At 50.3% G+C, this 26,366-nt stretch overlaps 1 protein-coding gene across 7 annotated transcripts in view; it reads left to right on the top strand.

Annotated features, from left to right (window-relative positions):
- Positions 1–24,463, top strand: part of SHANK1 (SH3 and multiple ankyrin repeat domains 1) — a 113,179-nt gene extending 88,716 nt beyond the window's left edge. For 4 of the 7 annotated variants that reach the window (XM_083469395.1, XM_083469393.1, XM_083469397.1 and 1 more), the window contains 7 exons: positions 729–812; positions 3,540–3,563; positions 3,799–3,855; positions 5,770–5,894; positions 6,578–6,680; positions 7,524–9,972; positions 16,788–24,463. In XM_083469395.1, the coding sequence (XP_083325521.1) occupies positions 729–812; positions 3,540–3,563; positions 3,799–3,855; positions 5,770–5,894; positions 6,578–6,680; positions 7,524–9,972; positions 16,788–17,355 (3,410 nt within the window). In that variant the 3' untranslated portion in view covers positions 17,356–24,463. Of the gene's footprint in view, positions 1–728; positions 813–3,539; positions 3,564–3,798; positions 3,856–5,769; positions 5,895–6,577; positions 6,681–7,523; positions 10,056–16,787 lie in introns of all 7 variants that reach the window. The other 3 variants (XR_014518092.1, XR_014518093.1, XM_083469394.1) reach the window with 3 other exon arrangements.
- Positions 24,464–26,366: the final 1,903 nt, after the last annotated feature.

The raw sequence follows: 26,366 nt of genomic DNA, 5'->3' as shown, positions 1-26,366 counted from the left end.
CGTTTCCATGTTCTTAGAAGCGGAAAGTATTTTGAACTAGGAAACCTGAGCTCACTCTGTGGGGGAGTCCTGTTTAGTGCAGCACAGCACCATCCCAGCAGTTCCTATTGAACTCAGTGGGGCTCAATCCCAGGTAATGTGTCTAGAATCAAAGGAGGACGTGACCTCAGCAGTGCACTCTGAAAAATATATGTGGCCCTTTGTGTTACAGGTCATATGACTCTCCTTCAGGGACAGCTGATTTAGGATGCTTCCCTGAAAGCATAAATCTGGATTAAGTGGGCGGGGGGGGGGGGATACAGACTGGAGTATTGATGCCAAAACATCATGTGGGCAATGCAAAAAACTTGCATGTGTAAGGAGCGTCAGTCTCACATTAAACTTAACCACGTGGACACTGTTACAGAAATACCTTCAGTCTCTTCAAGGGATAGCTAGAACATTCTTGTATGTTGAGTCACTCCGTGGATTCTCCTATTGTTTTTGTACCAGTGCCTTCCCCTCTTCCTTTCTTTGCCATGGTGTGTTCTGGGTTCTCTTGGGAGCTGACAAATGGGCTTTCCTGCATTCGAGCAAAAGGAAGAGTGGTTAGGGTGGCAAGATACAAAACTTACTTTGGATGTGAGGGTGGTCCAGCGGGTTCGGGGAAAGACTGGTGATGGGAATTGGATGACACGAGTCTGGTTCACAAGCAAGATCCCAGAGCTGCTTCTTGTTTTTAACTGTAGCTGCGCCACAGCAGACAAGACGACTGCCACCTCCAGCCATCTCCTTGCGCTCCAAATCCATGACATCTGAGTTGGAAGAAATGGGTAAGGATGCTCACGGGTTATCATTTCCTGTCTCAAGAGTGTGCGGGGAACTGCCATCCCCAATCTGTTTCATGATTAACATACATACATGCCCTCTACTGGAGGGAGGGAACACTGCACTAGAAGCACAGTGTGACCAACAGACACGCCAGTGACCTGGCATTTAGATGGATGCATGCATGGTGACTGTGCAGTTGATAGATGTGTCATCTTGTGGCTTGTTTGGTTTGGTCAACTACTTCTTCTTGCACTTATTTGCTAAAAATATTGTTTGGGTCACCCCATAATGGTTGTAGTTCTGCCCTGAGGTGCTTCTGATGTGTGTTCTCCTTTGCCTTAGAGCAGAAGACCTGCAAATGATGAACTAGGCTAAGTCAGATATTCAGAATCTTCTCCATGCAGTGCAGCTTGATTATCCCAAATGAACCCATTCATGCATAATTTGTTACTATGGTAGAACTTGTTTTTTTTCTAGCTGAAGAATTCATTGTCGCCCCCCAGATTTGAGGGGCCCTTAGGCAAGAGGTCTTAGGTGCCTCCAAAGTGGTACTGTTGCCCACAGTATGATTGTTGATTTGAGGGTTCCTCCTAGGCAAGTCCCAGGCATGGACTTTTGAAGGCTTCCTTTTGACGTCTCACCCCAGTTTGTCCAAATCCTTCAAATTCTGCTTAAAGCAGAAGTCGGCAGGAGACTTGCATGGAAGCAGTTATGCCAGATGGATAAAGGGCAATCCTCACTGTGACAGGAAGTTGTCGCCATCTGCGTTTCAAGTTACGCATTACCGTCCCCATGCGAATGTGTCCATGGAGAGGGTTTCCAATGTCTGCACTTGGCCTCAGCCACTGGAATCGTACATGGAAAATGCCACAACACAGAATCTGGAATTGGTTTTTCTTTTAAGTCCCAGTTTCATTCTCCTAGCTGGGGCAAGAGCTAAGCCTGATTTTGCAACCAGATTAATTTTTATATTTTTTTTGGGGGGGGGACGTACTTTAGCTGCTCATCCCAAATCATTTTTTTTACTGCAGGCTTTGGGGGAAGGTTAGATTGGTTGCAAAATCTGGTGTATATAATGATTTTGGTGGATAAATGAGGGTTTCCCAGTTTTATGCATCATTATGGAAGGGGTGGGGTGTCATTGGTTCTCCTCTGTCTCCATCTTCTTTCTTTTTGTCCACCCACTGCTGCCCCGGACTCTCAAAACCCATCATAGTTGAGAAAGGTGAGTTCCTGTCCCCACCCCAAATTGCTCCAATAATGGAAAGAAAGTGGGCTGGATTACAGAAACACACACACTTCCCTTTTGCTCAGAAACAGAGACTCAGGGTATGAGGGCTCCCCCCTTCTTCGCACTGTTTTGAGTAATGTTGCTGCTTAAGGAAGGTCTCCCCTCCCTGATCTGTGACCTGATATCAGTGATCTTCCTGTGTCAAAGAGCGAAGTAGCAGGGCTGATGCAAACATCTGACCCAGCCAAACATTCATATAATTTCAGGTGTGGAAAGGAGCAGTGATTAGATGAAGGGAAGCATATTTTTAGGCAGGGGGATATTTTAGGAAGCTTTCAGTAGAAGGCTTTTCATCAGTCCCCCTGTTTTTGAAAACCTGAAGGGGAGCTGCTGCAAGTGACTTGGAAGCCTCACTGCTGACACACATCCTTGGAACGTGGCACATCCTTGGAAACAGCACTAAGTCATTGTAGAATCTTAGAATTGGAAGGGACCCCATGGGTCATCTAGTCCAACCCCCTGCAATGCAGGAATCTCAGCTAAAGCATCCATGACAGATGAACGCCGTGTAGTGTCATTTCCAAGGACGTTTTTAAATTGCAGGACAGCAGCTTGGGAGAAGCTCGCACATTTTGAAAGCGTGTTTTCAAAATAGGGGGAAATGAGATTTCAAAACCCCTTGGACAACTTTGTAACTGCAAATACGACGTGCACCCCACCTACCCACGCGATACACTAATTTCTCCCCTCCCCACCCGCAACGGGTGTCACCAAATTCTCCCTACCCACCCACTTTGCAGGAAAGAAACGCCCAGCAAGGGTGGAGGCTCGTGGGGAGCAGGGCTAGGCGTTAGGGTTAGGAGTCCTAAAGGCTTATAGGAATCATGGCAGCATTGCCAGAACGTAGATACAGGTAGTCTAACACACTCAAGTTATTTATTATTTTTTAGAGAATGATTAAGCAGAATACTGCTTGCAGGCTTTACCTTGTATCTCCACTCATAACAGGGTTAGAGATGAGGGTGTCTGTGTCTTTTACGTTGTGAACATAGCCTGAGATGCTTCAGTAGAAGCTAGGCCCTCACAGGCCTACCCATGCCCTCTTGAACTGGGAGGATTCTCTGCCTCGCCCCCCCCCACCCATCCTCAATTCATAGACTCCTAGAACTGTAGAGTTGGAAGGGACCATGAGGGTCATCTAGCCAAACCCCTGCAATGCATAAAACATTCGCCCAACGTGGGGCTCAAACCCACAACCCTGAGGCTTAAGAGTCTCCTACTCTACCAAATGAGCTGTTGTGGGCAGTGACAGATGCCTCAATGCCCGTGAGATGCCTTAATGCCCAGTATCTTCTCTCCCTCATCCTGCCCATATCCTTCGGTTGTTACAGGGGGTTTCCAGGCCTTCTTCCCCCCCCCCCAAGCTATACCTTTCTCCTCCTCCAAAAGTGGAGGTGCTAATTTCTTCCCCTCTTGCTATCTCCCTCCCACCATCCAGTCTCCCCCTGGAAGAAGAAAACAGGTGAGTGTCACGCATCCCTCACCCCGCCACGCACGCACCGAGCCACCTCGCTTATCTCTCATTGCCTCCCACCCAGCACCGCCCTGCACTCTCCCACCGACGCTCCCATCGGTTGCCGCTGCCGCCCCCCTCCGTCCACACAGCTCCACAAACCGACCTTCCTAGACATGCCGTCCCCAGTCCACCCCCCTGCACCTCCCACCCCCGTTATCCTCCCCTCCTGTCGTCTCTGCAGATTATGAGCCGGCGATGGGCACTGATAAGAAGCGGACTGTCTATCAGATGGCTCTGAGTGAGTACCGAGCAGACCCTGGCAACCGCCAACAGTCTGCGGGAGGGAATCTTGGGACAAAGGCTGGGTACCTGCGAAGCAGCACTCCTCCTGGGTGCCCTCAGTTGGGAGCGTTCCTAAATGCTTCATTGCAAGAGGGGGTGCCAGTTATTTCCTGCATTTGCGTTAGCAGGTAACAGAATTTGGCTTTTCTCGCTGCGGGTTTTGCAGCACCGCGGCGTGAAATCTTCTGTTTTGTCTTTACTCTGGTGTACAGGTGCAGAACAATGTTTGAGGACTAGGGTGCATAGCCACGGTTAGGGTGTATGGAATAGGTGTCGGCCTGCAAAACAAGCTCTTGCCAGTTCTTGAAATCCAACATCCTGTGTTTGGGTAGCAGCCTTCTGTTGGGGCTAGATTCAGGGCAGAAGCCAACAGGAAAAAAAGAGATTTTCAGATTTTCCTATCCCATAACAGCAGAGGTACAGAACTTTTGCCCTTCCAAATGTTGCTGCTGTACTACAACACCCATCATCCATGCTGGCTGTTGGTGCTATTTATTTATTTATATATTTATACATACATACATACATACCCCGCCCATCTGGCTGGGTTTCCCCAGCCACTTTGGGTGGCTCACAACAGAATATTAACAACACGATAAAACATCAAACACTTCTTGCAGGAAGGGAACCGCCAGAAGGCCCTCGGAGCTGGACCGCAGTGTCCAGGCTAAACGATAGGGGTAGAGATACTCCTTCAGGTATACTGGGCTGAGGCTGTTTAGAGCTTGAAAGTTCAGCACCAACACTTTGAATTGTGCTCGGAAACGTACTGGGAGCCAATGTAGGTCTTTCAGGACCGGTGTTATCTGGTCTCAGCAGCCACTTCCAGTCACCAGTCTAGCTGATGGAAGCTGGTGTACAGCTCACAATGAATGGGCTGTGAGGAGCACCAGTCTTGCCTTCTTTGCCAAATGGCTGGGAGGTACACACACAAAACCCCAAATACCAATCAGGTTGTTTGATGTGGTTTTACTTGTTGAAGGGGGGGGGCAGTGTCTGGTAGCAGGGTGGGCTTGCAGCAGTACTGACAGTGTCATCTTTAAGGCCTGGGGCTTGAGCCAAGGGTACTGACTCCTAAGCATAAAAGTTCTGGCATTCCGAGAGGGCTGGTGGTGAGGAAGTGTAGTCTTGTGTGGGCATGGGCAGAAGGTGGGCTAGTGGGAAATGCAAAGAAGTCAGGTGGGACTTGCATGCACAAGGTTCTAGTTAGAAAAACCCAAGCCTCTCTAGTTAGAAGCTTAACTCAGGCAGCAGGACTGGCCAGGCAAGATTTCTCTAGGTGTGAGAGACCTGGGAAAGCTGGCGCCAGTCGGGGAGACATTATTGGGGCTAGGAGAGTCTCCCCTGACCTTGATGCCCTTCAGATAATATTGGACCCTCAAGGCTCAATCCCTACAACCATCAGCTGCAGCCAAGAAGACCAGTGGTCAGGAATTATGAGAGTTGTAGTCTAAAGCGGAAACATCTCCACATAAGGCATTCTCCAAATTTCGTCTGACCTCGGTCTGGTCCTGCAATGCACTTTCTTAGGCAAGAATGCAGATTAGGATAGCCCAGAGTAGATTTGGTATCTTGGATCCGAGAATGCAATTTGTCCCTGTAAATTTAAAGCACATCGGTGGACCGTAGGGATCTTAATTTTAAAAATAAGAAGGGACTACATGAGATTGAAACCAGGTCACCCTTAGCGTAATCTTGAGGCCTGAGCTTGGGAGAGGAGGAACCTCCGATTCTTGGGTTCCATTTTCCGTGTAGGAGCAGATCAGTCGAGAGGAGCGCCCCCTGAGCCTGATGGGCAAAGGGACATAGGCGTGCTCTGCGTGGGGATGGTTGTAATCTTGCCTCTTTCTGTGATTCTGCCTCATTTCAGACAAATTGGACGAGATCCTGGCAGCAGCTCAACAGACAATCAACGTGGGGGATGGATGTGGCAGCGGAGGGCTTCCTTCCTTGGGGAAATCTCGGGGCTCTGCCAAGAACTATTTCTCTGCTGAGGTAGGATGGAGCACAGCTCACCAGTGGAGCAGACATCTAGCAAGATCTGTTGTTGTTTTGATCAAAGTTTCCCTATGCAGAGAGTGAAACGCTGGCTAAAAAAGTATTCTTTTAAATGCAACTGCCAATATTTTCCCTTGTGAGTTTTCCTCTTCAAATGCTTGATTGTTAAATGTGATCTACTTGACACTCTAATATTCTGTGGCTACTAAGCATCCTCACTAAGCTGTTTTGGGGGGTTATTTTTGCCCCATCTAAGTTTGGGGTGTGTGTTTTATTATGCTTTACTTCTGCAAACCTTAGTATCCTGGTACTAAGTACCTGAGTTCAGGATTAGAGTGATAGTTTATCTTCTCTTCTCTGGGAGAGGAATAGTTTTGATAATGTTGGTAATGTTTCTGTTCGTACCTATATTCTTTCTCTTGAAAATTAATAAAATACATTAGTTTTTTAAAAAAATAAATAAAATATAAATAGAGTGATAGTTCATTATTGCTGCTACATCCACCCACCATGGGCATAGGCAGGGGGCAGTTCCCCCCCCATCAAGTAAGTAAACAAAAATACTTAACTTATTTCTGCCCCCCCAAATAAATCCTGACTACACCCCTGCCACCCAGCCTCTCTCAGTCCTTTCATCTGCTCTTACCAGTTCTCTGGCTTCATCTTTTTCTTTCTTTCAGCCCAGTTTTGAACAGCACCGCCTGAGTCAGGCCAGTTACGAGCGCCCATCCTACCTGCCAGCCAGTCACCCCCCAGGCATGATGCTCCGCCAGAAGTCTATTGGTGAGACAGGGGTTGGGAGGGTGTGCAGTAGTCCAGGTGTCTGGGAGCCAATGTACTGGGAGCCAATGTAGGTTTTTCAGGACCAGTGTTATATGGTCTCGGCAGCCACTCCCAGTCACCATTCTGGATATTTGTACAGCTGCAGCCAGGTCTGGAGATCGAGTAGAGGTCACAGCTCCAGCAGTTGTCAAAACTAAAAGTCCCTGCCTTCCCACTGCCATCTATGTTTCTGCCTCTCCAGGGTTTCTTGCAAGCAATTGAAGACTGTTCCTGCATGCAGCCTGTCTTTCCTCCTCCCATTTCATACCTCTCCTGGTTCTGGGAGTTGGGAGGGGAGCTTGTCACAGCAGGAGGAGACACCTGTGACTCTTCACCAACCCGACTCATCTCTTCCCTCCTGACTTCCCTCCTCTTACTCACCTGCTTCAGCTTCTGCCTCCGATTCTGGACTGCTCTCTGCCACAGACTCTCCCAGCTCACTGAACCCTGTTACTCCTTCAGCTTCCGATATCTCACCACCACCACCACACCTCGGACTCTGAGCTTTCTTCCCTTAGGGTTCCCCAACTAGTGCCTCCCAGCATTCATGGTCCAACCAGTCCATGACAGCAGATATGAACGAGAAGGGCCGGGAGGGAAGAGGGAGTTCTCTTTGCTTAGAGCAGGGCGGGGAAGCCTGCAGCTCTACGTGGTGTTGCCCGACTCCCAACTCCCATCAGCCCCAGCAGACAGGACTAATGATTCAAGGATGGTGAGAGCTGTAGTCCAGCTGGAGGGCCACAGATTAGACAATGGAAATATGGGCGAACGGTTTGGTGATGATAGCATTCCTTCTTTCCCCAGGTGCCGCTGAGGATGACAAGCCCTACCTCACTCCCCCTGCCATGAAGTTCAGCCGCAGCCTTTCAGTCCCCGGTTCTGACGACATCCCCCCGCCTCCAACCACCTCCCCTCCCGACCCCCCATACAGCAGCACCACGCCCTCGGCGTCCGGGCGTGCCACACCCTTGTCCCGTTCCACCTTCAACCCCAGCAGCGAGGCCAAGCTCTACTCAGCTTCCCTGCACCAGGAACCGTCTTACGAGCCGCGCTCCCGCGACAAAATGTCCCTCTACCGCCAGGAATCCGAGGCGGGGGCCGAGGGGTCGACCGCCCGCGGCTGGCGGGGCCACACCCCAGACCTGCGCTACTACAACCTGCCGCCGCGGGCCACCAACACCGCCATGTATGTCCCCACCAAGCCCATGCGGCGGAAGGGGCCGCTTGTCAAGCAGACCAAAGTGGAAGACGAGCAGCGCCAGCAGCAGGGAGCCTCTGCCTCCCAGGCGCAGCCGTTGCCTCTGCAGCCCCAGATGCCCGCCCCTCCGGAAAAGAGCTCCATCCCCATCCCTACCATCATAATCAAAGCCCCCTCGACCAGCAGCAGCGGGCGCAGCAGTCAGGGGAGCAGCATGGAGGCCGAGAGCCAGCCAGAGACAGCGGTGCCTGTGCCCTCGCTCCAGCTCCACAACAGCATGGATTTCACCAGCCAGTTTGGGGCGGCCCTGGTTGGGGCCGCCCGGCGGGACCGCGAGTGGTACAGCGAGGCTCGCCGCAAGTCTGCCCTCTTCCTCTCCACCGAGCAGCCGGACGACGACTCTCAACAGACACCCATGCCCCGTCTCCGCCACTCCAAATCCATCGACGAAGGCATGTTCTCCAGCGAGCCGTACATCCAGCTCAACATGGCTCCCTGCTTTGGCAGCGGCGCCGGCGGCGGGAGCAGCTCCAGTTACCTCCCGCCTCGAGCTGCAAAAACGTACGGAGCCAGCACCACCAGCGCCTTCACTTCCGTGTGCTCCAGTTTCTTGCCGCAGTTACAGGCCCACTCGACGCCTCTCATTCACCCGCTGACGGGCAAGATTTTAGACCCTGGATCCCCCTTAGGACTGGCCCTGGTGGCCCGTGAGCGGGCCTTGAAGGAGTCCCAGTCCCAGCAAGAGAGCCGAGATGACAGGCATTCGCGCCCGTCCTCGCCCCGGTTCGGAGAGGCTCCCAAAACCCCAGAGTCTCCCGGAAGCTCCATCCTGCGGCTCTGGGGGACGCCAGAGCAGCAGCAGCACCATCACCACCACCACCACCACCAGCGCCCGGCATCACCACGGAAGGAGCCCGAGAGCCCCCGGCACCCCTCTCCCGAGCAGCAGCAGCAGCATCCTCCATCCTCAGCCAAAGGCGCGCCGTGGGAGAAGCGGCCCGAGGAAGGGGAGAAGCTGGAGCTGCATGTGCGCTTCATGGAGAACTGCCGCCCAACAGAGGAGGAGGAAGGGGGCCAGGAGAGTGGGAAAGCTGAGGTGGCCACTGCCCCCGCGGAACGCGTGGCCGAGGAAAACGGGCTCCCGTTGCTGGTGCTGCCCCCTCCCGCCCCATCCATCGATGTGGATGACGAATTTGTGTTCACCGAGCCGCTCCCGCCGCCCCTCGAGTTCTCCAACAGCTTTGACAAGCCCGAGTCGCCCCCCAAAGCCGCCAACGAAGTCCCTGCTGCAATGACCCCTCCGGCTGCGCCCCCTGCTCCAGCCGCCTTGGACTCCACGGCATCCAGCTTGACATCCTATGACAGCGAGGTGGCCACCCTGACCCAAGCCGGCACAGCGGAAACCAAGGAAGCCCCTCACGTCAACTTCTCTTCCGTCGTGTCCTCCATCGCCATCCCTCCTGCCGAGGCCCCCGAAGCCGTGACGGACTCGGGGATCGAGGAGGTGGACAGCCGCAGCAGCAGCGACCACCACCTGGAGACCATCAGCAGCGTTTCGACTCTGTCCAGCATGTCTGGGGAAGGCACCGAACTCTTGGACACCTACATCACCTATTTGGACGGGCAGGCTTTTGGGGGAAGCAGCGGCAGCGGAGGAGGCAGCAGCAGCAGCGGTGGTGGCGGAGGCAGCACAGAGAAGAGCCCCCTGCAGACCAAGCTCCGCTCGCGGCCATTCCCCGGTCGCTTGCCGGTGGCAACCCCCACCAGCTCCACCATCTCGGTTTCTGCATGTACTGAGAACATGTTTGCCCTCACGCCCGCTCCGCCCTACCACCAGCAGCCGGCCGCTGCCGAGCCGGGCAAGGAGCTGCAGCGGAAATCCCCGACGCTGCCATGGGAGGAACCCAAGGCCTCCCCCATGTCCACCATGAAGGCCAGCATCATCAGCGAGCTGAGCACCAAGCTGCAGCAAATGGGCGGGGTGTCGTGGTCACGTCCGCCCGACTCGGTGGCTTCTTTCGGTTCAGAGAGGCCCAGCTCCTTGCAGAGGCAAAGGTACTAGGCGACTGGAGCAGGAGGAGGAGGAACAGGAAGCAGGAAGCCAGCCCCGTGCATGCCGCATCTCGTGTTTCAGTTGGGTTTGTCTCCTTTTCTCATTCTCCCGTCAATGCTTGCTTTTTTATGATTTTTATTTTTTCCTTTTTTCTACCACCATTACATCGTTTGGTGTGCTGGCAGGCACAGGGCAAGGGTATGTGCTCTTCTATGGAGCACTTCGCCCGTCTTGTTCAGCGGGTACGCATGGTGCATATATTTACTGTACCACTGGCTTGCAGTTGTATGTGTGTGTGTGCACAGACCATCCCAGCTGCTTTTTGCGTGCACTCAGAACACAGGCCCAGCTCCTCCTTAGACATCCAAGGAGACCATCCAAACCAGCAGCATGACTATAGAAGCATACACATGTATTTAGGGTCTCTTGGCATGTGTGTGCATCTTGCACGCACAAAGTATATACCTTTGTCTTGTACTGTACTCATATGTTCAGGCAAAGGTCTCTTCAAGCCAATAATGGGCAAGACTCTTCCTCTAATGTCCAACATTTGCTCCTAAAGGATCAGAAACAGACGCAAGTATTTTGAAAGTCACCAAGCCATTGGGTTTCACAGCACATTGTGGCAGGAATCAAGAAACAGCCCTTTTTGACTAGCTCACAACATGTTGACCCACCCTGCTGAATGGAGCTCATCATTTTGGCTTGCTTGGTGACAACCCCTTGATTATATTACACTGCAGACTGTAGTTCAGTGGTAGACCATCTGTTTTTCATGCAAAGACCCCATGTCCAATCCCCAACCTCTCCAGGCTTTCTTTTTGAAACCCCAAAGAACCTCTCCCAGTCAGTGTAGACAGCATGGACCCAGTGATCTGACCTGGTATAAGGCAGCATTCTGTGTTCCTGTGTTCTTTGTGCAGCGTTCACATTTCGTTTTGTGGGGGGATCCTTTCTGCTGAAGATCCCCTTTGTGTTTGCTGTGCAGCACTTGCCTTGCAGAGCCTTGCATCCTAGTGTGCACTGAGTTTACACTCTGGGGAGGCTGGTCCCTGCTCCCCGCTAAACAAGGGACAAACTCCCTGTGACCCAGCAGGTCTGGGAATGGCTTTCCAACTTGGTGCAACAGCACTGGGGCAGGGTGAAATTTTCCCCATGCTGTTTTCCAAAATTCATTTCTTCCCCCAAAGTTGCGATTAGCCCTACTGGAGGCAGGTGTCTCTGTTGAACATGCTGTTTTCCTTCCGCCCGCCTCTCTCAAAGCAAGGCTAATAGCCAAAGGAAGGAAAGGATTTGGTTGGGGGAAATGGCGTGAGAGGGAAACTCCCCCAGCACCCCTCTCCCAGTCAAATTCCAGACACGCACCTCTGCTTTTAGGCTTTTCTTTAAAAAAATTAATAAAGTCTGATGACTTAAGAATATGCTCTAAATTGCAACCAGGACTTTGCTACAGTTTTGTGTTGCAGGGAAATATTGGTAATGAGGGACAAGCTGTCACTAAGGGCTAATCTAGACTGCCTTTAGTGCCGCATTCCTAGGCACAGGTCCAGGATTTGAAGCTCTGTGTCTAAGCATTGTTGGGGGGTTTTTTGTCCCGGCGCTTTTTCCTGGGAAAACTCATCTTTTACTGCTGAATCAGAGCAAACGGCCATTGGGTTTTCTGTGGGTTGATGTTGTTTGCTCCAACTCAGTGGGAGAACATGGATTTCCCAGGAAAGGCGCTATGATGAAAACACCACCACCCAGACATGAAGCTTTAAAGTGTGGCCCTGTGCCTGGAAGACATGGCACAAAATAAAGTCAGGATCAGCCCTAAGAGAAGCTTGTCCACCATGATTGGCATTTCCATTGAGAAAACCTTCAGATTCCCTGGAACACAGTCTGAAGACCTCTGACACTAGCAGGTTACATCTGGAAGAGCTCTCTGAAAGGCGGAAAGGGGGCATTTTACCTTTAGACCCAGGAAATCTGTGGTTTACTTGTCTCCTCTTCTGATACATCATTATTATTATTACAGTGGTGCCTCGCAAGACGAATAGAATCCGTTCTGTGATTCTCTTCGTCTAGCGGTTTTTTCGTCTTGCGAAGCAAGCCCATTGACGGATTAGCGGATTAGTGCTATTAGTGCTTTTAGCGGCTTATCTGCTGATCGGATCAGCTGATAAGCGGCTTAGCAGCTTAGAAAGGGGGGGGGAGGGGGAAAAAACCAGCAGGAACTCGCAATACATTGTCGTCTTGCGAAGCAAGCCCATAGGAAATTCGTTTTGCGAAGCACCTCCAAAACGGAAAACTCTTTCGTCTAGCGAGTTTTCCGTCTTGCGAGGCATTCGTCTTGCAGGGCACCACTGTATTATTATTATTATTATTACTATAATATTATTATTATTATTATTATTATTATTATTATTACTATTATTATTACTATAATATTATTAACAAATGTATAGACTGCTTTATAACATAAAGCCATTGAAGCAGTGTACAAGATAACAACAGAATAAAACACTGCAAACACAAGTTCAAAAATAATGAAATCATTACAGCAGGCTTAAAAGAAGAAACGTTGCAAATTCTTTAAAAAAGCAATAAAATAATTTCTTCAGATGTACAGTTGTTCCGTGACTAGGTCAGTACTCAGGGAAAGTAGGCACCTACTCATTGTGACACTGGGCACCTAATTTTGGCTGGTATTCAATTCCAGAGAGCTGCAGTGCTAAAAGCCCAGTTTCTCATACAAGCTGAGCACACCTCTGGGGCAAATGGTGCCCTCAGCACTGTCCCATCTGCGAACCACAGTTGCCAGGCAGGAACATACGGGACAAAGCTGTCCCTTACAACACCCCAGTCCCAAGTTGTTTGTTGGCCCTACACCAGGGGCAAGGAACCTGTGGCACTCCACTTGAGCCCACATCATCCCTGATTATTCGCCCTGCTCGGCTGGGGCTGATGGGAGCTGGAGTGCAACAACATCTGCAAGGCTGCTGGTTCCACATCCGCGGACTCTGCACACACATCCTTGCTCAGCTTTTGTGCCACGGAATCTTCCATGCCAGGGTGTTCTCCTTCCAAGCCGAGGTTGCATTGCTGTAGCCACCTGCTCCTCTCTTTGCACCTCTGTACTGTGCTGGTACTTGCACAAGCACTTGTGCTTCCATATGCACACACGTGCGGAGAGGCATAGGCATTGTGGGTCCACAGCACTCTCCATCCAACGCAGTCACATTGCTGAGTTTTATTTGCTCCATTCTGTCATTCATCTGCGGTCACACATCTGCGCTGGGAGAATTCACTTGCCGTTCCTCCGATGCCGTGGAGTTGGGAAAGAGAAAAGTTGGGATCTTGCACTCAACACGCATAATCAAAGCTGCTTGTCTTTGAATGGGTAGGAAAGATCGGCTGACTCCTGTGTCTTTTGTGGGATGGGTTGGCAGTCTTTATTTCAGAGGAGGGGTCCTAGGTATTTTAAATGGGGTGGCGGGAAGAAAAGCAGTGGGATGCATAGTCTAATGCAGCCATTTCCAACCTGGTGTCCTCCAGACATTTTGAACTACAACTCCTATCAGGCTCAGCCAGGATGATAGGCACTGTAGTCCAAAACATCAGATGCTGTATTGGGTTATATCAGAAGAGCCATAACTTCTGAGCACTATGGGAAGGTGGAGTGAGGGGTATGGTATGGTACAAAATGCTCTGGAATGGAAGTAGGGAAACAGATGACTTCTGGGAGAAGAGAACCATTCCTGAATTCCTTGGAGTGGAATGAATTCTTCCTTCAGAGGCTACTCTAGTAAGCATATCTCCTTCCCACAAGGCAGTTCCGTTCTGCTTGATCCATCCACTTCCCTAGTGTGAGGCAGGCTTGCTGTGGCTCCCTCAATTGCCAGCTCAGTGCACTTTTTCTTCCCAGTATTGAAGATAGACTGGAAAAAGTTCCATAGGGCTCCCCCTGTTGAGTTCCATTGATGGTGCATATCTCAGAGAAGGAGCCTGTTTTCCTTATCAAGTTGCTTTCCTTTTCTTGGTCATTATGAAGCATGGCCTCAAGCCCTGTGTGACCCAAGTTAACTTGAGTGCTCAAGTTGCAATGCCTTTCTGATTGCACACAGGCCTCTTTGTCGCTCTGTGAATATCATAGGGGGATGACTGAACTTGGAAGGATTTTCATTCATTCCCAAAATCCTGTTGTGTGTGCTTTTTAAAAATGGTAATGAATACATTCAGGGAGGTGCTATTCTGATTCTTTTCTTCCCAAAAGAAAAATCTGAAGCCCAAGTTGCTCCATGAGAGTCAATTCAGTCAAGGCCAATTTTTGATGAAGACTCAGGGCTTGTCCACGTTTCCACTTGTGCTGTGTCTAACAGTGTTTCCCAAACGGTTTTGGGCAACGGCACACCTGTTTACCGGGAAAAAATCTCGCGGCACACCACCATTAAAGCCCCGCCCCGTGACGTCAGCGCGCAGCGTCACGCCGGGAGGGACGCACAAAAGTGAAAGTTTTTTCCCTTCCCCTTGCCGGGGTGGGAGGAGGCAGCAGAGCGAGGGATTGAGGGACGGCGGCAGCTGAGGCGGCGGCGGCTGTTGTGGTGGCGGCGATAGCGGGCGGAGGAGGAGCCGTCGCCGGGAGTTGCTGCTGCTGCTGTTGCTGCTACTGCCCGGACATGCCGGCCTCCTCCTCCTCCGCTGTCTCGCGCTCCTCCCTTTTGCGCGCGCTGCCCCGCCGCTCGGCACCAGCACCGCGGAGCCGCCCCTGGCTCGACGCGGATCCTCGCCGCCGCCGCCTCTCGCCGCCCGACTCGCCCGCCTCCCTCCCACGGCACACCAGCCGGTGTCTCACGGCACACTAGTGTGCCGCGGAACACCGGTTGGGAAACACTGGTCTAGAAAGCATGGGTTGAAGTGGTTTTCTGCTTGACCCTCATTTTCGAGGCAAGGGTCTGAGCAGTTTTCGCCTTGCTCCTTTCCAAGGGAAAACCCACTTTTTAGCAATAGATCAGAACAATGCTGGCAAGGGCTGATGGGAATTGGAGTCCCTAGAAGACCACAAGTAACCTACACTTGGAGGAGGCCAAGCCTCCTGACTTTCAGAATGAAGTTTTAGTAGATACATTTAGGCTTCATGGAGATACCTCTCCGATTGTCAAGGCAACCCTGGCACAAGTTTTGTTTTTTAAAAACTCCCAACCACCAGGTCTATTTTTACACTTGCTGATGTCTAAATTTTGTTTTTTTTTCACCATGCGCTCCTGTTTGGTTGCGGGAATTTCCCTATGTGTGTTGTGGCCCACTGTTATGCCAACCAAACAAATGTGGGGAGGATGGAAATGGCAGCAGACAGTGCAAGCGAGCTTCTCCTTTTGAATGAATGTGTCATGGTCAGGGATGGAAATGTGCCTTATGTCAGACCATTCCTGTTCCACTGTTGAGGAACTTCTACCAGCTTCATGAAGGATCGCCAAGCAGACGTTACAGCATAGCTGCATTTTCTGTGGAGCAGTGCTCCATATCTAGCACAGCTTGCACCATGGATCCTCCCTTCTCTACACCTACTGCCAGCAACCTCTTGACGCTGGCAAGAGGATCCAGGTGTGGAAGCCATCTAGGTGTGGAGAGAGCTGCCACATGGAAATGGTCTCCATCCTGGATATGGTAATGTGGATTCTCCTTACTGCAACCTTCTGGTTCTCCATCTTCAAAGGTAATTTGAGAAAGACCAGCATAGCTTCATTTATATGAGGAGTTTGCTGTCTCATGTGGTTTTGTCCTTCGTTGGCAGCGTTCCTGCAAATCAGTGCTCAGTCACTTTAATATCTTCCTCCAGATATTTGTGAGTTTTTAAATATATATATATCTAAAACAGCAGTGAGGAGAGAGAGTTTTGAAGCTTATTTTCCCTGCAGGCTGGTTTTCTTATAAACTTCTGCCTCACTGAACTTTTTACCCATGGGGACAACAAGCTGTGTGGAGGGAGGGAGTTCTATAAGAAAAACAACCCTCAGGGCAAGAAAGGAGCATCCCCTCCCCCCAAACTTTCATTCCAGATTGCAACATCCCACATGTGCTTTGGGTTTGTTGGATTTCCAAAAAAGGATTCTTGTGCCTGATCATTGCATGTGTGCGACTGGAAGTGTCATAGAATCATAGAGTTGGAAGAGACCACAAGGGTCATCGAGTCCAACCCCCTGCCAAGCAGGAAACACCATCAGAGCACTCCTGACATATGGTTGTCAAGCCTCTGCTTAAAGACCTCCAAAGAAGGAGACTCCACCACACTCCTTGGCAGCAAATTCCACTGTCGAACAGCTCTTACTGTCAGGAAGTTCTTCCTAATGTTTAGGTGGAATCTTCTTTCTTGTAGTTTGGCTCCATTGCTCCGTGTCCGCTTCTCTGGAGCAGCAGAAAACAACCTTTCTCCCTCCTCTATGTGACATCCTTTTATATATTTGAACATGGCTATCATATCACCTCTTAACCTCCTCTTCTCCAGGCTATATAGTTTTAGGCTATATAGTTTTAGGCTATATAGTGTATAGTTTTCTGCTGAAGTCCAGGTACTGAGATGTATGCCAGCAAGTGATTTCATACACCAAGGGTAGGGAAAGTGGACCTTTGCAATGAGTTGAATCTACAGCACTGGTTGGGTCCCATCATCCTTGACTGTTGACCAAGCAGGCTGGGACTGATGGGAGTTGGGAGCCCCAACAGGGTCACAGGTCCCACATCTCTATCATAGTCAGGGCTGCAGGGAAGCCAGTCTTCTACTCCAGCTCATGCTTTCTTCTGGCTAACTGTCTCTTGTTCCTTGTCTCCTTCCCTGCAGGCTCCCAGATGAGACGTCCCCATCACTGATTTCCTCCAAGCCCGTAAGCAGCCTTTTCCATAACTGGCCTAAGTCCCCCCAGGGCAAGCACCCCAAAAGTGTGGAGTTTGACATCCGCCCGGCCCTGCGGCGCGCCCCGAGTCCAGCTGCCCTGCCCAGTGAGCACAAGATTAGTCCTGCCCCCAGGCCGTCCTCCCTCCCTATCCTGCCTTCTGTGCCCATATACACCGGCGTCTTCGATCTCCGCGGCTCGCCCACTTCCGGGGGCGAGCACCCTTTCCCCGGCTTCCCCTCGGGCAGCCGCTCTTTGTCTCCCACCCACTTCCTGCCGCCGGCCACGGACAAGCCGTTCGGCTCCAAGCCACTGCCTTTCTGGACCAAGTACGACGTGGCCGACTGGCTGGAGTACCTGAAGCTGGGCGAGCATCGCGATCGGTTCCTGGACAACGAAATCGACGGCTCTCACCTGCCGTCCCTCACCAAGGAAGATTTCATTGACCTGGGCGTGACGCGAGTTGGGCACCGCATGAACATTGCCCGTGCCCTCAAGTTTTTTCTGGAGAGGTGATGGGGGAAACCGCCCTGCCCTGGGGAGCCTCTCGCCTGAATGTACAATGGACCTCCACCAGTGGGGAGAAGTGGGGGGTGGAGGGGTTGCAGCTGTGGGGCTAGGCACAGGGGAAGCTGCGAGGAGAGACCCTGCGGGTGAGGGTGGGGATCCCCCCCTGGCAGAGAGATACTTGGAGAAGCTCACCAAAGCTTGCCTGGGCACCCTCAGGGGTGTGCACTTTCCTCCTCTGCGATGCCATGTAGCAGTTTGCCCATTTCACTCATCCAACAGCTGCCGCCAACTCAGCATACGGACACTTCACTTGCAGAGCATCGCTTTCCAAGCTATATATAAGTGTGTGCGTTTTGAGTGTGCGAATCTGCTTACATGCACTCGCCCTTCAGTGCTCCATCGGCGTTGCAGCTTGCTTCATCACCTTCGCTGCCTCGAATGGATGGCGTCAGCTGTCCAGCAGCTCATGCCTGCATGTATATATAGATAGAGAAGATAGATATCTATATTTCATCCTCCATGCTGCTGATTGTTCTTACTTTGCAGCTGTTTGCACATCAGTTCATCTAACCATGTAACAGCTTGCCCTGTGCATCTTCACAGTACCAGGGTTGTTATGTACTCTGCCTTTTATATAAAAAAGAACCTCTGAGAAAAGTAAATTTGCATATATGCTTACTTTGCAAAATTAATTATGTGCTGGCTGTTGAAGAAGAGGGCCCAGATCCCACAAACTCATTAGGAATCTCCCTGAGCTGCTTTCTTCCTCCCCAGACCCCATCTTTGGGGCGTTTGTTAAACACTGCCCATTTAGTCGTCTTTCCACAGTCATAAAACTAGAAACTTGCTGTCTCTTTTTGAAGTGGAAGCTGAGATCTCAGCATGTAGGGAATTTTGCACCCAGTACTGAACAACATGCTTGAGTAAAGCATACAGACCCATCCCAGACTCTCAACCCGAGCATGCAGCTGCCCTGCACTACTGCCTGCTGTGGGTGAGCCTCGTGGCCCTTTTAGTAAGGCAAGAGGTCTGTTCTGCTGCTGCTGAGCTGTGGCTCAGTGGCAAAGCTGTGGTGTGGGTGACTTGCCAGGCACACACTGCTCAACAAATCAAGCCTACCGTTAGAACTGTGTGTGGTATTGCCTCTTTCCAGTGGCTGGATCCCACATCAGGCTTGTAGTGTTCAAGAGCCAGAATTAGCTGGAGCCAATAGTGTTACAGGGTTATTACACAACAGTATTGGCAACTTGGATTGGAAGGGAAGGAGAAATAGCTGGCGCAGGAAGTATCAACTGCTTGTCCCATGTAATTCCAGCAGCATGGGACCAGCCATGAGGAAACATCAGTCATTCCAATATGAACAGGGATCATTTTGTGAGTCTTGGTGTGGTTTGTGATCTGAGATTGCCTGTGGCTCTTACCACCCTTTTGTCATAAATTCAGCACTGTAGCACCCACAAGCCTTTCACAAAGAGAACCGGGTGAGGTGCAACTGAATGGCAGAACAGCTGCATAAAGGTATATGCGTTTATGCAAACAGAGTCAAAAATAATTTTGACCTTATAGTCTCTTATTTGGCTGAATTTCAGTAATCCTATCAGAAAACCAACATTGGGTCCATTTATTCCGCAGACCCCATTCTATGGAGGAACCTGCTCTCCAGTCAAAGGCCATTGTTGTCTGGCTTGTATGATCTAGAACTGATGAGTGGTTTGAGCCTGCATTTGGGCAGAAGAGGATGGGTTCTGCCACATGGCCAGACACAAGATGCTGTATGTAGTGTTCAGCCCCATTCCCATAAGTTTAAACCTAGGTGTGATCTCTTTGCTGCAAAGATAAGACAGTATATGCTGTATTTGTAAAACCATCCTCTGAAACTAAGTGCACTTTGATGTGTGGTGTTGGTTCACTTCTGTGTAGTCTTCCAGGGCAAGAATTAGCTCATCCATCCTTATTTTTAATCATCCATGGTGCATCAACAACCTTTTCAGAAGAACCCAGATCTGTTCCTGTTTACAAAAGCTTTGTGGTAAATCACCTGGAAGCAGTGAATAGTCCCCCATCAGTGATCAGACAAGTTGCTAATTCCAAGCCTGCTTTATACACACTCTTATGAGACACCTGATGTTGTTAAGCTGATGTAGAGCTGCATCTCATTGGTCATACCAGATGAGTGAATTCATATCACACCCTGAATTCACACTGGTGATGCAAAAGCAAACAAGTCTCACTCCATTTATACCACAGAGTACACACAACCCTGGCTTTAATACTCTGCAAAACAGCTTATTCGCAAGTTGTAGTGTGGTCCCCATATACATGCGTGCTGTTGTGCTCCAGCTCACACCTTGCATATTCAACAACAAGCTTCATTTTGTCCTCATTTCAAAAGCTATTTCCACGCCGCCTCCATTTGGAAATGTATTGCGTATTTCTGCACTTCCAGAACGGGGAAGATAACAAGACGATTTCCCATAGAAGTTGGGAGTCTCTCTTAACGTTCTTCTGCCAGAGGGGTATCTGTGGCAACCAGGAATTCCAGCTCCGGATGGGTAGCCAAGATTGAGGGGCTGGAACAGGGAAGACAAAGCGACATAAAAGTAGGGTCTGGGTAGGTGCTCCCACTCTGGGTCTCTTGTGCTCTCTCCTTCGGCGCCATGTGCTCCTGCACCGATTCCAAGGGGCGAGAGGTCTCGGATACTGACCATATCTGTGCTGTGGATGGAGCATCCCCCTTCCCCTCCCCCAATGCTCAGCTGCCAAAGAAACAAGAGCCCAGCGTTACAAGGGGGTGCTCCATAACTTGCTCTCCCCATTGCAGCCATTTGGACACCGGGACCCAGTGCACGGACTGCTTCCCCCCCCCCCAAGACACAGGCCAGGGAGGGGTTGCTCTTGCTGCTGCTCATTGCTGGGATCCTCAGAGTGATGCTCCGTCCAAGAGCAGGGGGCGGGGGACGACTCCTTGACTCCTCCCCTCTCAATCTCCACGTCAGGGATTACGAGCTGTGGGGAAAAGTGTGCGGGGGAATTTGTACGATGACTGTAGGCCTTGTGGCTGGCCCCATTTTACCACTTCACCTGTGCTGTGACTCTTAAAATCGACAGCTGGCCACCGACACCCCCGCCACAACTGTGCCATGCAGCTGACCGCCCCACTCCTGCTCCTCTGAAACCGTAGTTCTGTGCCATACAGCTAAGTCCTTCCCACGACCGTTAACCATGTGGCGTAGCACGCTGCTTGTCTGAGCCACGCCACGTTTCTGTACTACGTGGCTCCCATCACACATGTGCCCATAACTCCATGACGTAGGGTAAACCTTGTGCATCCGACATCCCATCAAGGCCAGCAATGTACCCTTTTCCCTTCATGACCACAAGATTAACCCAGGCATGCAAAAAAAGAAAAACCCAACTGGTGGTAGGCCCCAGGCAAATAAACGTTTACGTGGGCAGCCAGGATATTCACAGAACCTTAAGAAGTTTCAGCTTTTGCTTTTATTAAAAGAAGGTGGATTTCTAGCCCTCATGGTTGGGAGAAAAGTAGGGCGGGCAAAGTGCCGTTTCTCAAAAGACTCAGCCGAGACTGCCAGTGGTCATAGCCTCTAAGAAGGAGCTCCTGTTGCAGAAGCTGTGTTCTCGGCGAGTGCTCTAATATGCCCCCAGTCTAGCATGCGAAGGGGATTTAGGAGGTCCACATAGGCAGGGTTTTCAAGGTGGCTGCCTGCAGCCTAAGGAAGAGGCAGGTGCAGAACCTCAAGAGGTCTAGGGAGGCAGCCGAAATTGCTGGAAGGAACAGGCAGAGGCAGCCAAGTAGGAACAACTAGGCCACAGAGGGACAAGAGAAGGGTACCGGCAGCCATTTGGATACAAGAGGCTAGCCACTAGGGTGGAACAATTAAGGACTTAAATAGGCATGAGGGATTTTTGAGCTTGGGCAGCAACTTTTGCCAGCTGATGTTGGGCAAGCGGGCCACTGGATGTTTTGAGCGGAGTCGCACACCTTCGCCCCATTTGCATAGCTGGGTTAACCCGGTGCCATGGCTCTGTGCCACGTGGCTTTGTGTGTGCCTCCCTCTCAGGGTGCCTCTCGCCACATCACTCCTGCCCAGCCGCCTCGTGGTGTCCCTTTCTGTCGCTGCCACGTCCCAACGCGATGCCATGCGGCGATTCCCACTGTGCCTGCAAAGCCACAACTCCATACCACGTGGCCTCGCCCTGCCCCCACCCCAGCTCCAGACTCGTGGCTGTCGTTTGCCCCACTGCGCCCCAAGAGTCGCCGAGGCCACACTGTAGTGCCACGTGGCGAAATGCCCTCCCCCTCACTGTGTGGATAATTGACACCTGCCGCCGACGCTGCACCTGAGTGCTGCTGGTCGAGCGGCCATCTTTTCTTTTCTTTTAAAAAAGGGCTCTTGTCTCGTCTCGTCGGACTGGCCGCACTGGCACCTCCTGTCCACAGACCCCAACAAGGGAGCGAAACGAAACAAACAAAACTTTAGAATGTCTTCCATAATGATGATGTTGCGGGGAGGCAGGAAACACGGTCTCCTCTCCAATTATGGGTGGGAGGGGGGTATCTGTGCTGCCGTTCTCAGCTCCTCACGTGGGCGGCCCTCATAGATTCATGTCCCAGCTCTGGGTAAGTGGGGGAACTAAAGCTACTTGATTAAGGGGGGTGGGTAGGGAGAAAGAGAACAGTTATGGGGAGAAGGATCTGGAGCCAGGACTCTTGGGTGCTCTAGGAGGGGGAAATGGGGGCTTCAAGGATTTATCATGGTAGGGGAACTGGACCAGTTCTCCTGGGTTCTTTAAAATAGGCATGGGTGACCTCATAGGGAAATGATGCCTAGGAGATGGAACAGGAGGAACAGTCAACGCTACGGGGGGCTTGGAAAGGTAACAGTTATAGATTGTATGATGGGAGGTATAATGGCCTACTTTGGGAGAATAATTAATTGGGGGGTCCTATTTCTCAGAGCCATTAACTAGCAGTTCTTGTGCACAGGAGACCCCAACTTTGATCCCCAAGAAATTCTCTGTTGGATTGTGGAGAGGAAAGGGCAGGCTAGTGCCCGTCTTCCCGCTGGGCATTCTCCATAGTGGAGCCTTTGGCAAGAGCGCATTATGCTCTGTACTCCCTCCCCCACTTACACTACTGCTGTTTCCATACCGCTGCAAGGGAAGAGGAAAGACCCCAAGCTTGGGGAGAAGTGTGTGATTTAAGAGGAATGAAGCAAGCAGGACAGAAACTCCGGAAGGCTGCGGAAGACAGGGTTCCTCAGATTTCTAGAAAGAGTGAGCATCTACTTAGTCAAAATTTGGATAAGATACTGCTTTTAGCTAAAGATCTAGTCCTCATATTTGGCAGAAAGTGGGATCTAATGCATATGGGGCGAAAGGGGATTTAGGAGTCACCCAGGGAATCCTGAGTTCTTCAAAAAGACACTTGGGCTGAATGGGTTGAGGCAGAGGCAGGACTCCTGGGTTCTCCAAGAAGGGATTATAAATTTCCCAGCATTAAACTGGGTTGTCTGAGGGTGTACTGGTCCTAGAAGGGTTGAGAACCGCAGCATTGAATCCTCTTGCCTTAATGTACTGAAATGAAATATGTAATGTTGACTTTGTGATTCAGGGATCTGTTCCCTGGGAATGATTATTGGGGAGGGGGAGGGGAGGGGGAAAGGGGTGGTAATGCCTGCATTTGACACTGGGTTGTGTTTTGATTTTTGTGGTTGCTGGGTGGGGGACAGGGGCTACAGGGAAGGAGGTTGGTACACTCCCCTCCACCCCATTTAATCCTCTCCTCTGGTGTGAGTCACCAAGTTTATAATTGCCCTCCACACCTGGCCTTGTAGCACCCAGGTGTGATGTATAATAGACTTCCCCCTCTTTCATCTCACCCCCCTCCACCCACATTTTTCTTGGAGAGAGCCCAGAAATCCCAGTTGTTAACAACTGCACCTTTGCAATGACCCAGATTGGCTCCTGAGCCAAGAGGTGTGGTTCCTCCATCTCTCAAGATTCCTACCCAGTTCCTGATTTCCCATCTCATCCTCAAGCCTGGCATAGAGTTTCTTCTCTAAGGGCCCAGCTTGGTCCCAATAGGCCTTCACTTCCCACCTCATCCCACAAAGCCCAACTGGGTGGATCCGAATTACTCGCTTGAGGATCTTATCTGGTTCTTGTGCTGGGAAAATTGGCTCCTGCCATTCTAGAACTTTTTCTTGGCTACATGCTCTAGAGTGCCAGGGTTCTAGGTCTCTGCTCTAGAACCCAGCCACTTTATTTATTTATTTTTCCCTTTGCTAGAGAAAATGGCTCTTTGCACCATCTGCACTCCCACCCCTAGAGCGGTTCCTCAACCCAGGATTCTCGGCCCTCCTCTCACCCCACGAAGAAACTGTACCTCTAGGAAACCTCACCCTGAGAGCAGAATCTCCAAGATGAATGTAATTGATCCTGTGCTGACTAAGCCCATCCTATGGCATCCAGGCAGGACAGACTAAATCACTCACGCTCTCTCTCTCACACTCCCTTTTTACCTTCCTCTACCAAACCTCTTGTCCTGGGCCAGAGGCCCTGTCTCTGCCTCCAATGCCTGTGCAGAGCAACTAATGTAATTTACTGATTTTATTTGCAAATATAAACTCTATGGGATACAGAGGGGGGCCCCAGGTGTTTTTGCATCTGTTTATGTGAGAGAAAGAGGAAGAAGCAAGGCTATAACTTAGCCATATGCAATGTTTTCTGATAAACAAAAGGTATACGGCTTGCCAAGTTACTGCTAAACCTGGTGGAGTTTTACCAGGCAGGAGGCAAAACTGACAGTAAGAATCTGCTTTAGTTTTCCAAGCTGATTATCTGGGGTGGGTGGGTGAAAGACACCAACATCCTAGGAAATCATACTGATGAAAAGGTGTTGAGCTAGTGTTTATTCCTTGCAAAGTCACAGATACAGCCCTTTGCCTACCATTCTCAATCACTGCAGGGCTATTTTTGCAAAAGTCTAGCCAATCAAACACTAACTGAGCTCAGATGTATCTGAGGCCTTTTCACAACACGAGTAATTTCCTGTGATGCATCTCCACACTAGGCTGGTTTCACCTCACTTTTTTTTAAAAAAGCTCTTGCACTAGGAAGTCAAACCAGCTTAAAAAAAAAAAGGCATATGTGGGTCCGATACTGAAAATGTTAGAGCATGGGTGGGGAACCAGTGGCCTTTTAGATGTAATTGGACTCCCATGAGTTTCAACTAGCATGGCCAATGGTCACAGATGATGGGAGCTGTAGTCCAACAGCACCTCAAGGTCATCAGGTTGCTCATTCCTGCTGTAGTCCAGTTATGTAGCCCATTGCCAGACCAATAATGTACTCGGGCATGGTTTAATGGCACAAAATGAAGCAGACATGCTGAAGCCAAGCTGGCCTGGGCTTTGTCAGTTCTTGGATGGAAGATTATCAGGGAATATATTGCCTTAAACACCAATGAGGAAGAATTATGAGTGGATGGGGGTAGGCAGATAATGAACTAATGAATAACCAATGATGTGCAAATGGCCACAAGAGGTAAATCAGGAGCAGGAGACAAACTCCATCAGCTCTGTTGCGTCAGATTCAGTATTCATACCTGATCCCATGAATATACCAGACAGCAGCTCCTGGGACTTGGGCTGTTGAGGCCTGTAAATGAGGGAAACGAACAGAACAAAAGATTTCCCTTGCTGGTAAGACCAATAGCCCCTCTTGATTAGCCTGTGATTTCCAACAGTTGCATGCAAGAAATATCTGTATCGCTCAACAGACATTTGAGGCGCTGCCTGACCTTACACCATTCTGTTCTAGACTAGTATTGTAGGAGTATGCAGGAATAATAACAATTCTGAAAACATTCTCTTGAAAAAAAATGAAATTTGGGGACTCAGGAAGGTAGGAGCAGGCAGGCAACTAGAGCTATGCCCCTCAGCTCCCTCTTATAATCGTCCTGACATAACACTACATATCTGGAGTGGATGCAGGCAAAAGAAGATGAACAGGATAGCAGTTCCAGGTCCTGCTGTGCAGCTATAGACTATTTAGCAACTATCCATACAACAAAACTTCCTTTATAAGAAGAGGAGCCAGGAGGCAAGAGAACAGAGGCAAGAGTGAAGTACTGTAGATCTATGTATGGGAGTAGCAAAGGAAACCAAAGACACTGGGCTCTATCCAAGTAAGTCACACTTCAAGAGTAAACCCACTGAGATCATGCTCATTGATTTCAATGGTTCTACTTTAAATATAGCAGGCAGTTGGCTACAACCCAATGTCTGGAAAGAGACCAAGCAAGCCATCTCTTTTCTGTCAGGTGCCACAGCAAGTTCTCTGGGTGGTTTACACGCAGCCTAACCTACCTCACAGGATTGTTGTGAGGATAAAATTGGTTCGGGGACAGAGCCACATATACTGTGAGCAACTTGGAGGATGGGTGTGGGGGGGAAACTATTATTCATAATAACATTCTCCACCCCAACTGGCCACACTTGAGAGAATGTCTGCATAGAAATGCCATTTGGCAGACATTTACTAGCAAGTCTCTGGCCTCACTTCACATCAATGGAGACTACAGGGCTGCACTAACGATCAGGGAGCCTGATTCCCCAAAAAGTGTCTCTGCACAGCCAATGGGATCAGACTGGGGTCATGCCCTCTGAGGCAGGCTTAGGGGTCTAATCCACCATCCCTCTGAACTGAGTAAGGGGCACGTCCTAACAAAACTGCAGAGAAGAACACACCGCATAAGAAAAACTCCTGCAAGCAAGGTGACTCGAAGCCACATAAAATATTACTGGGGTGTCTTTCTGTAAAACCTGAGTTAATAAGAAAATCCACCCACTCCATTTATGAGCTGGATAACGTCCTGAACCTGAATGAAGAACACTAAGGAAACTCAAGAAGCAGTTGTATTTCCCTTGCTCCTAACCTCCTGCTACATACCTGAAATACCATACCCAAATTAATCCCTTCTGCTGTATGAA

Source organism: Podarcis liolepis (assembly GCF_965112155.1).
Source record: "Podarcis liolepis genome assembly, chromosome: 13".
Taxonomy (NCBI): domain Eukaryota; kingdom Metazoa; phylum Chordata; class Lepidosauria; order Squamata; family Lacertidae; genus Podarcis; species Podarcis liolepis.
This window is presented reverse-complemented; position numbering and strand designations above follow the sequence as displayed.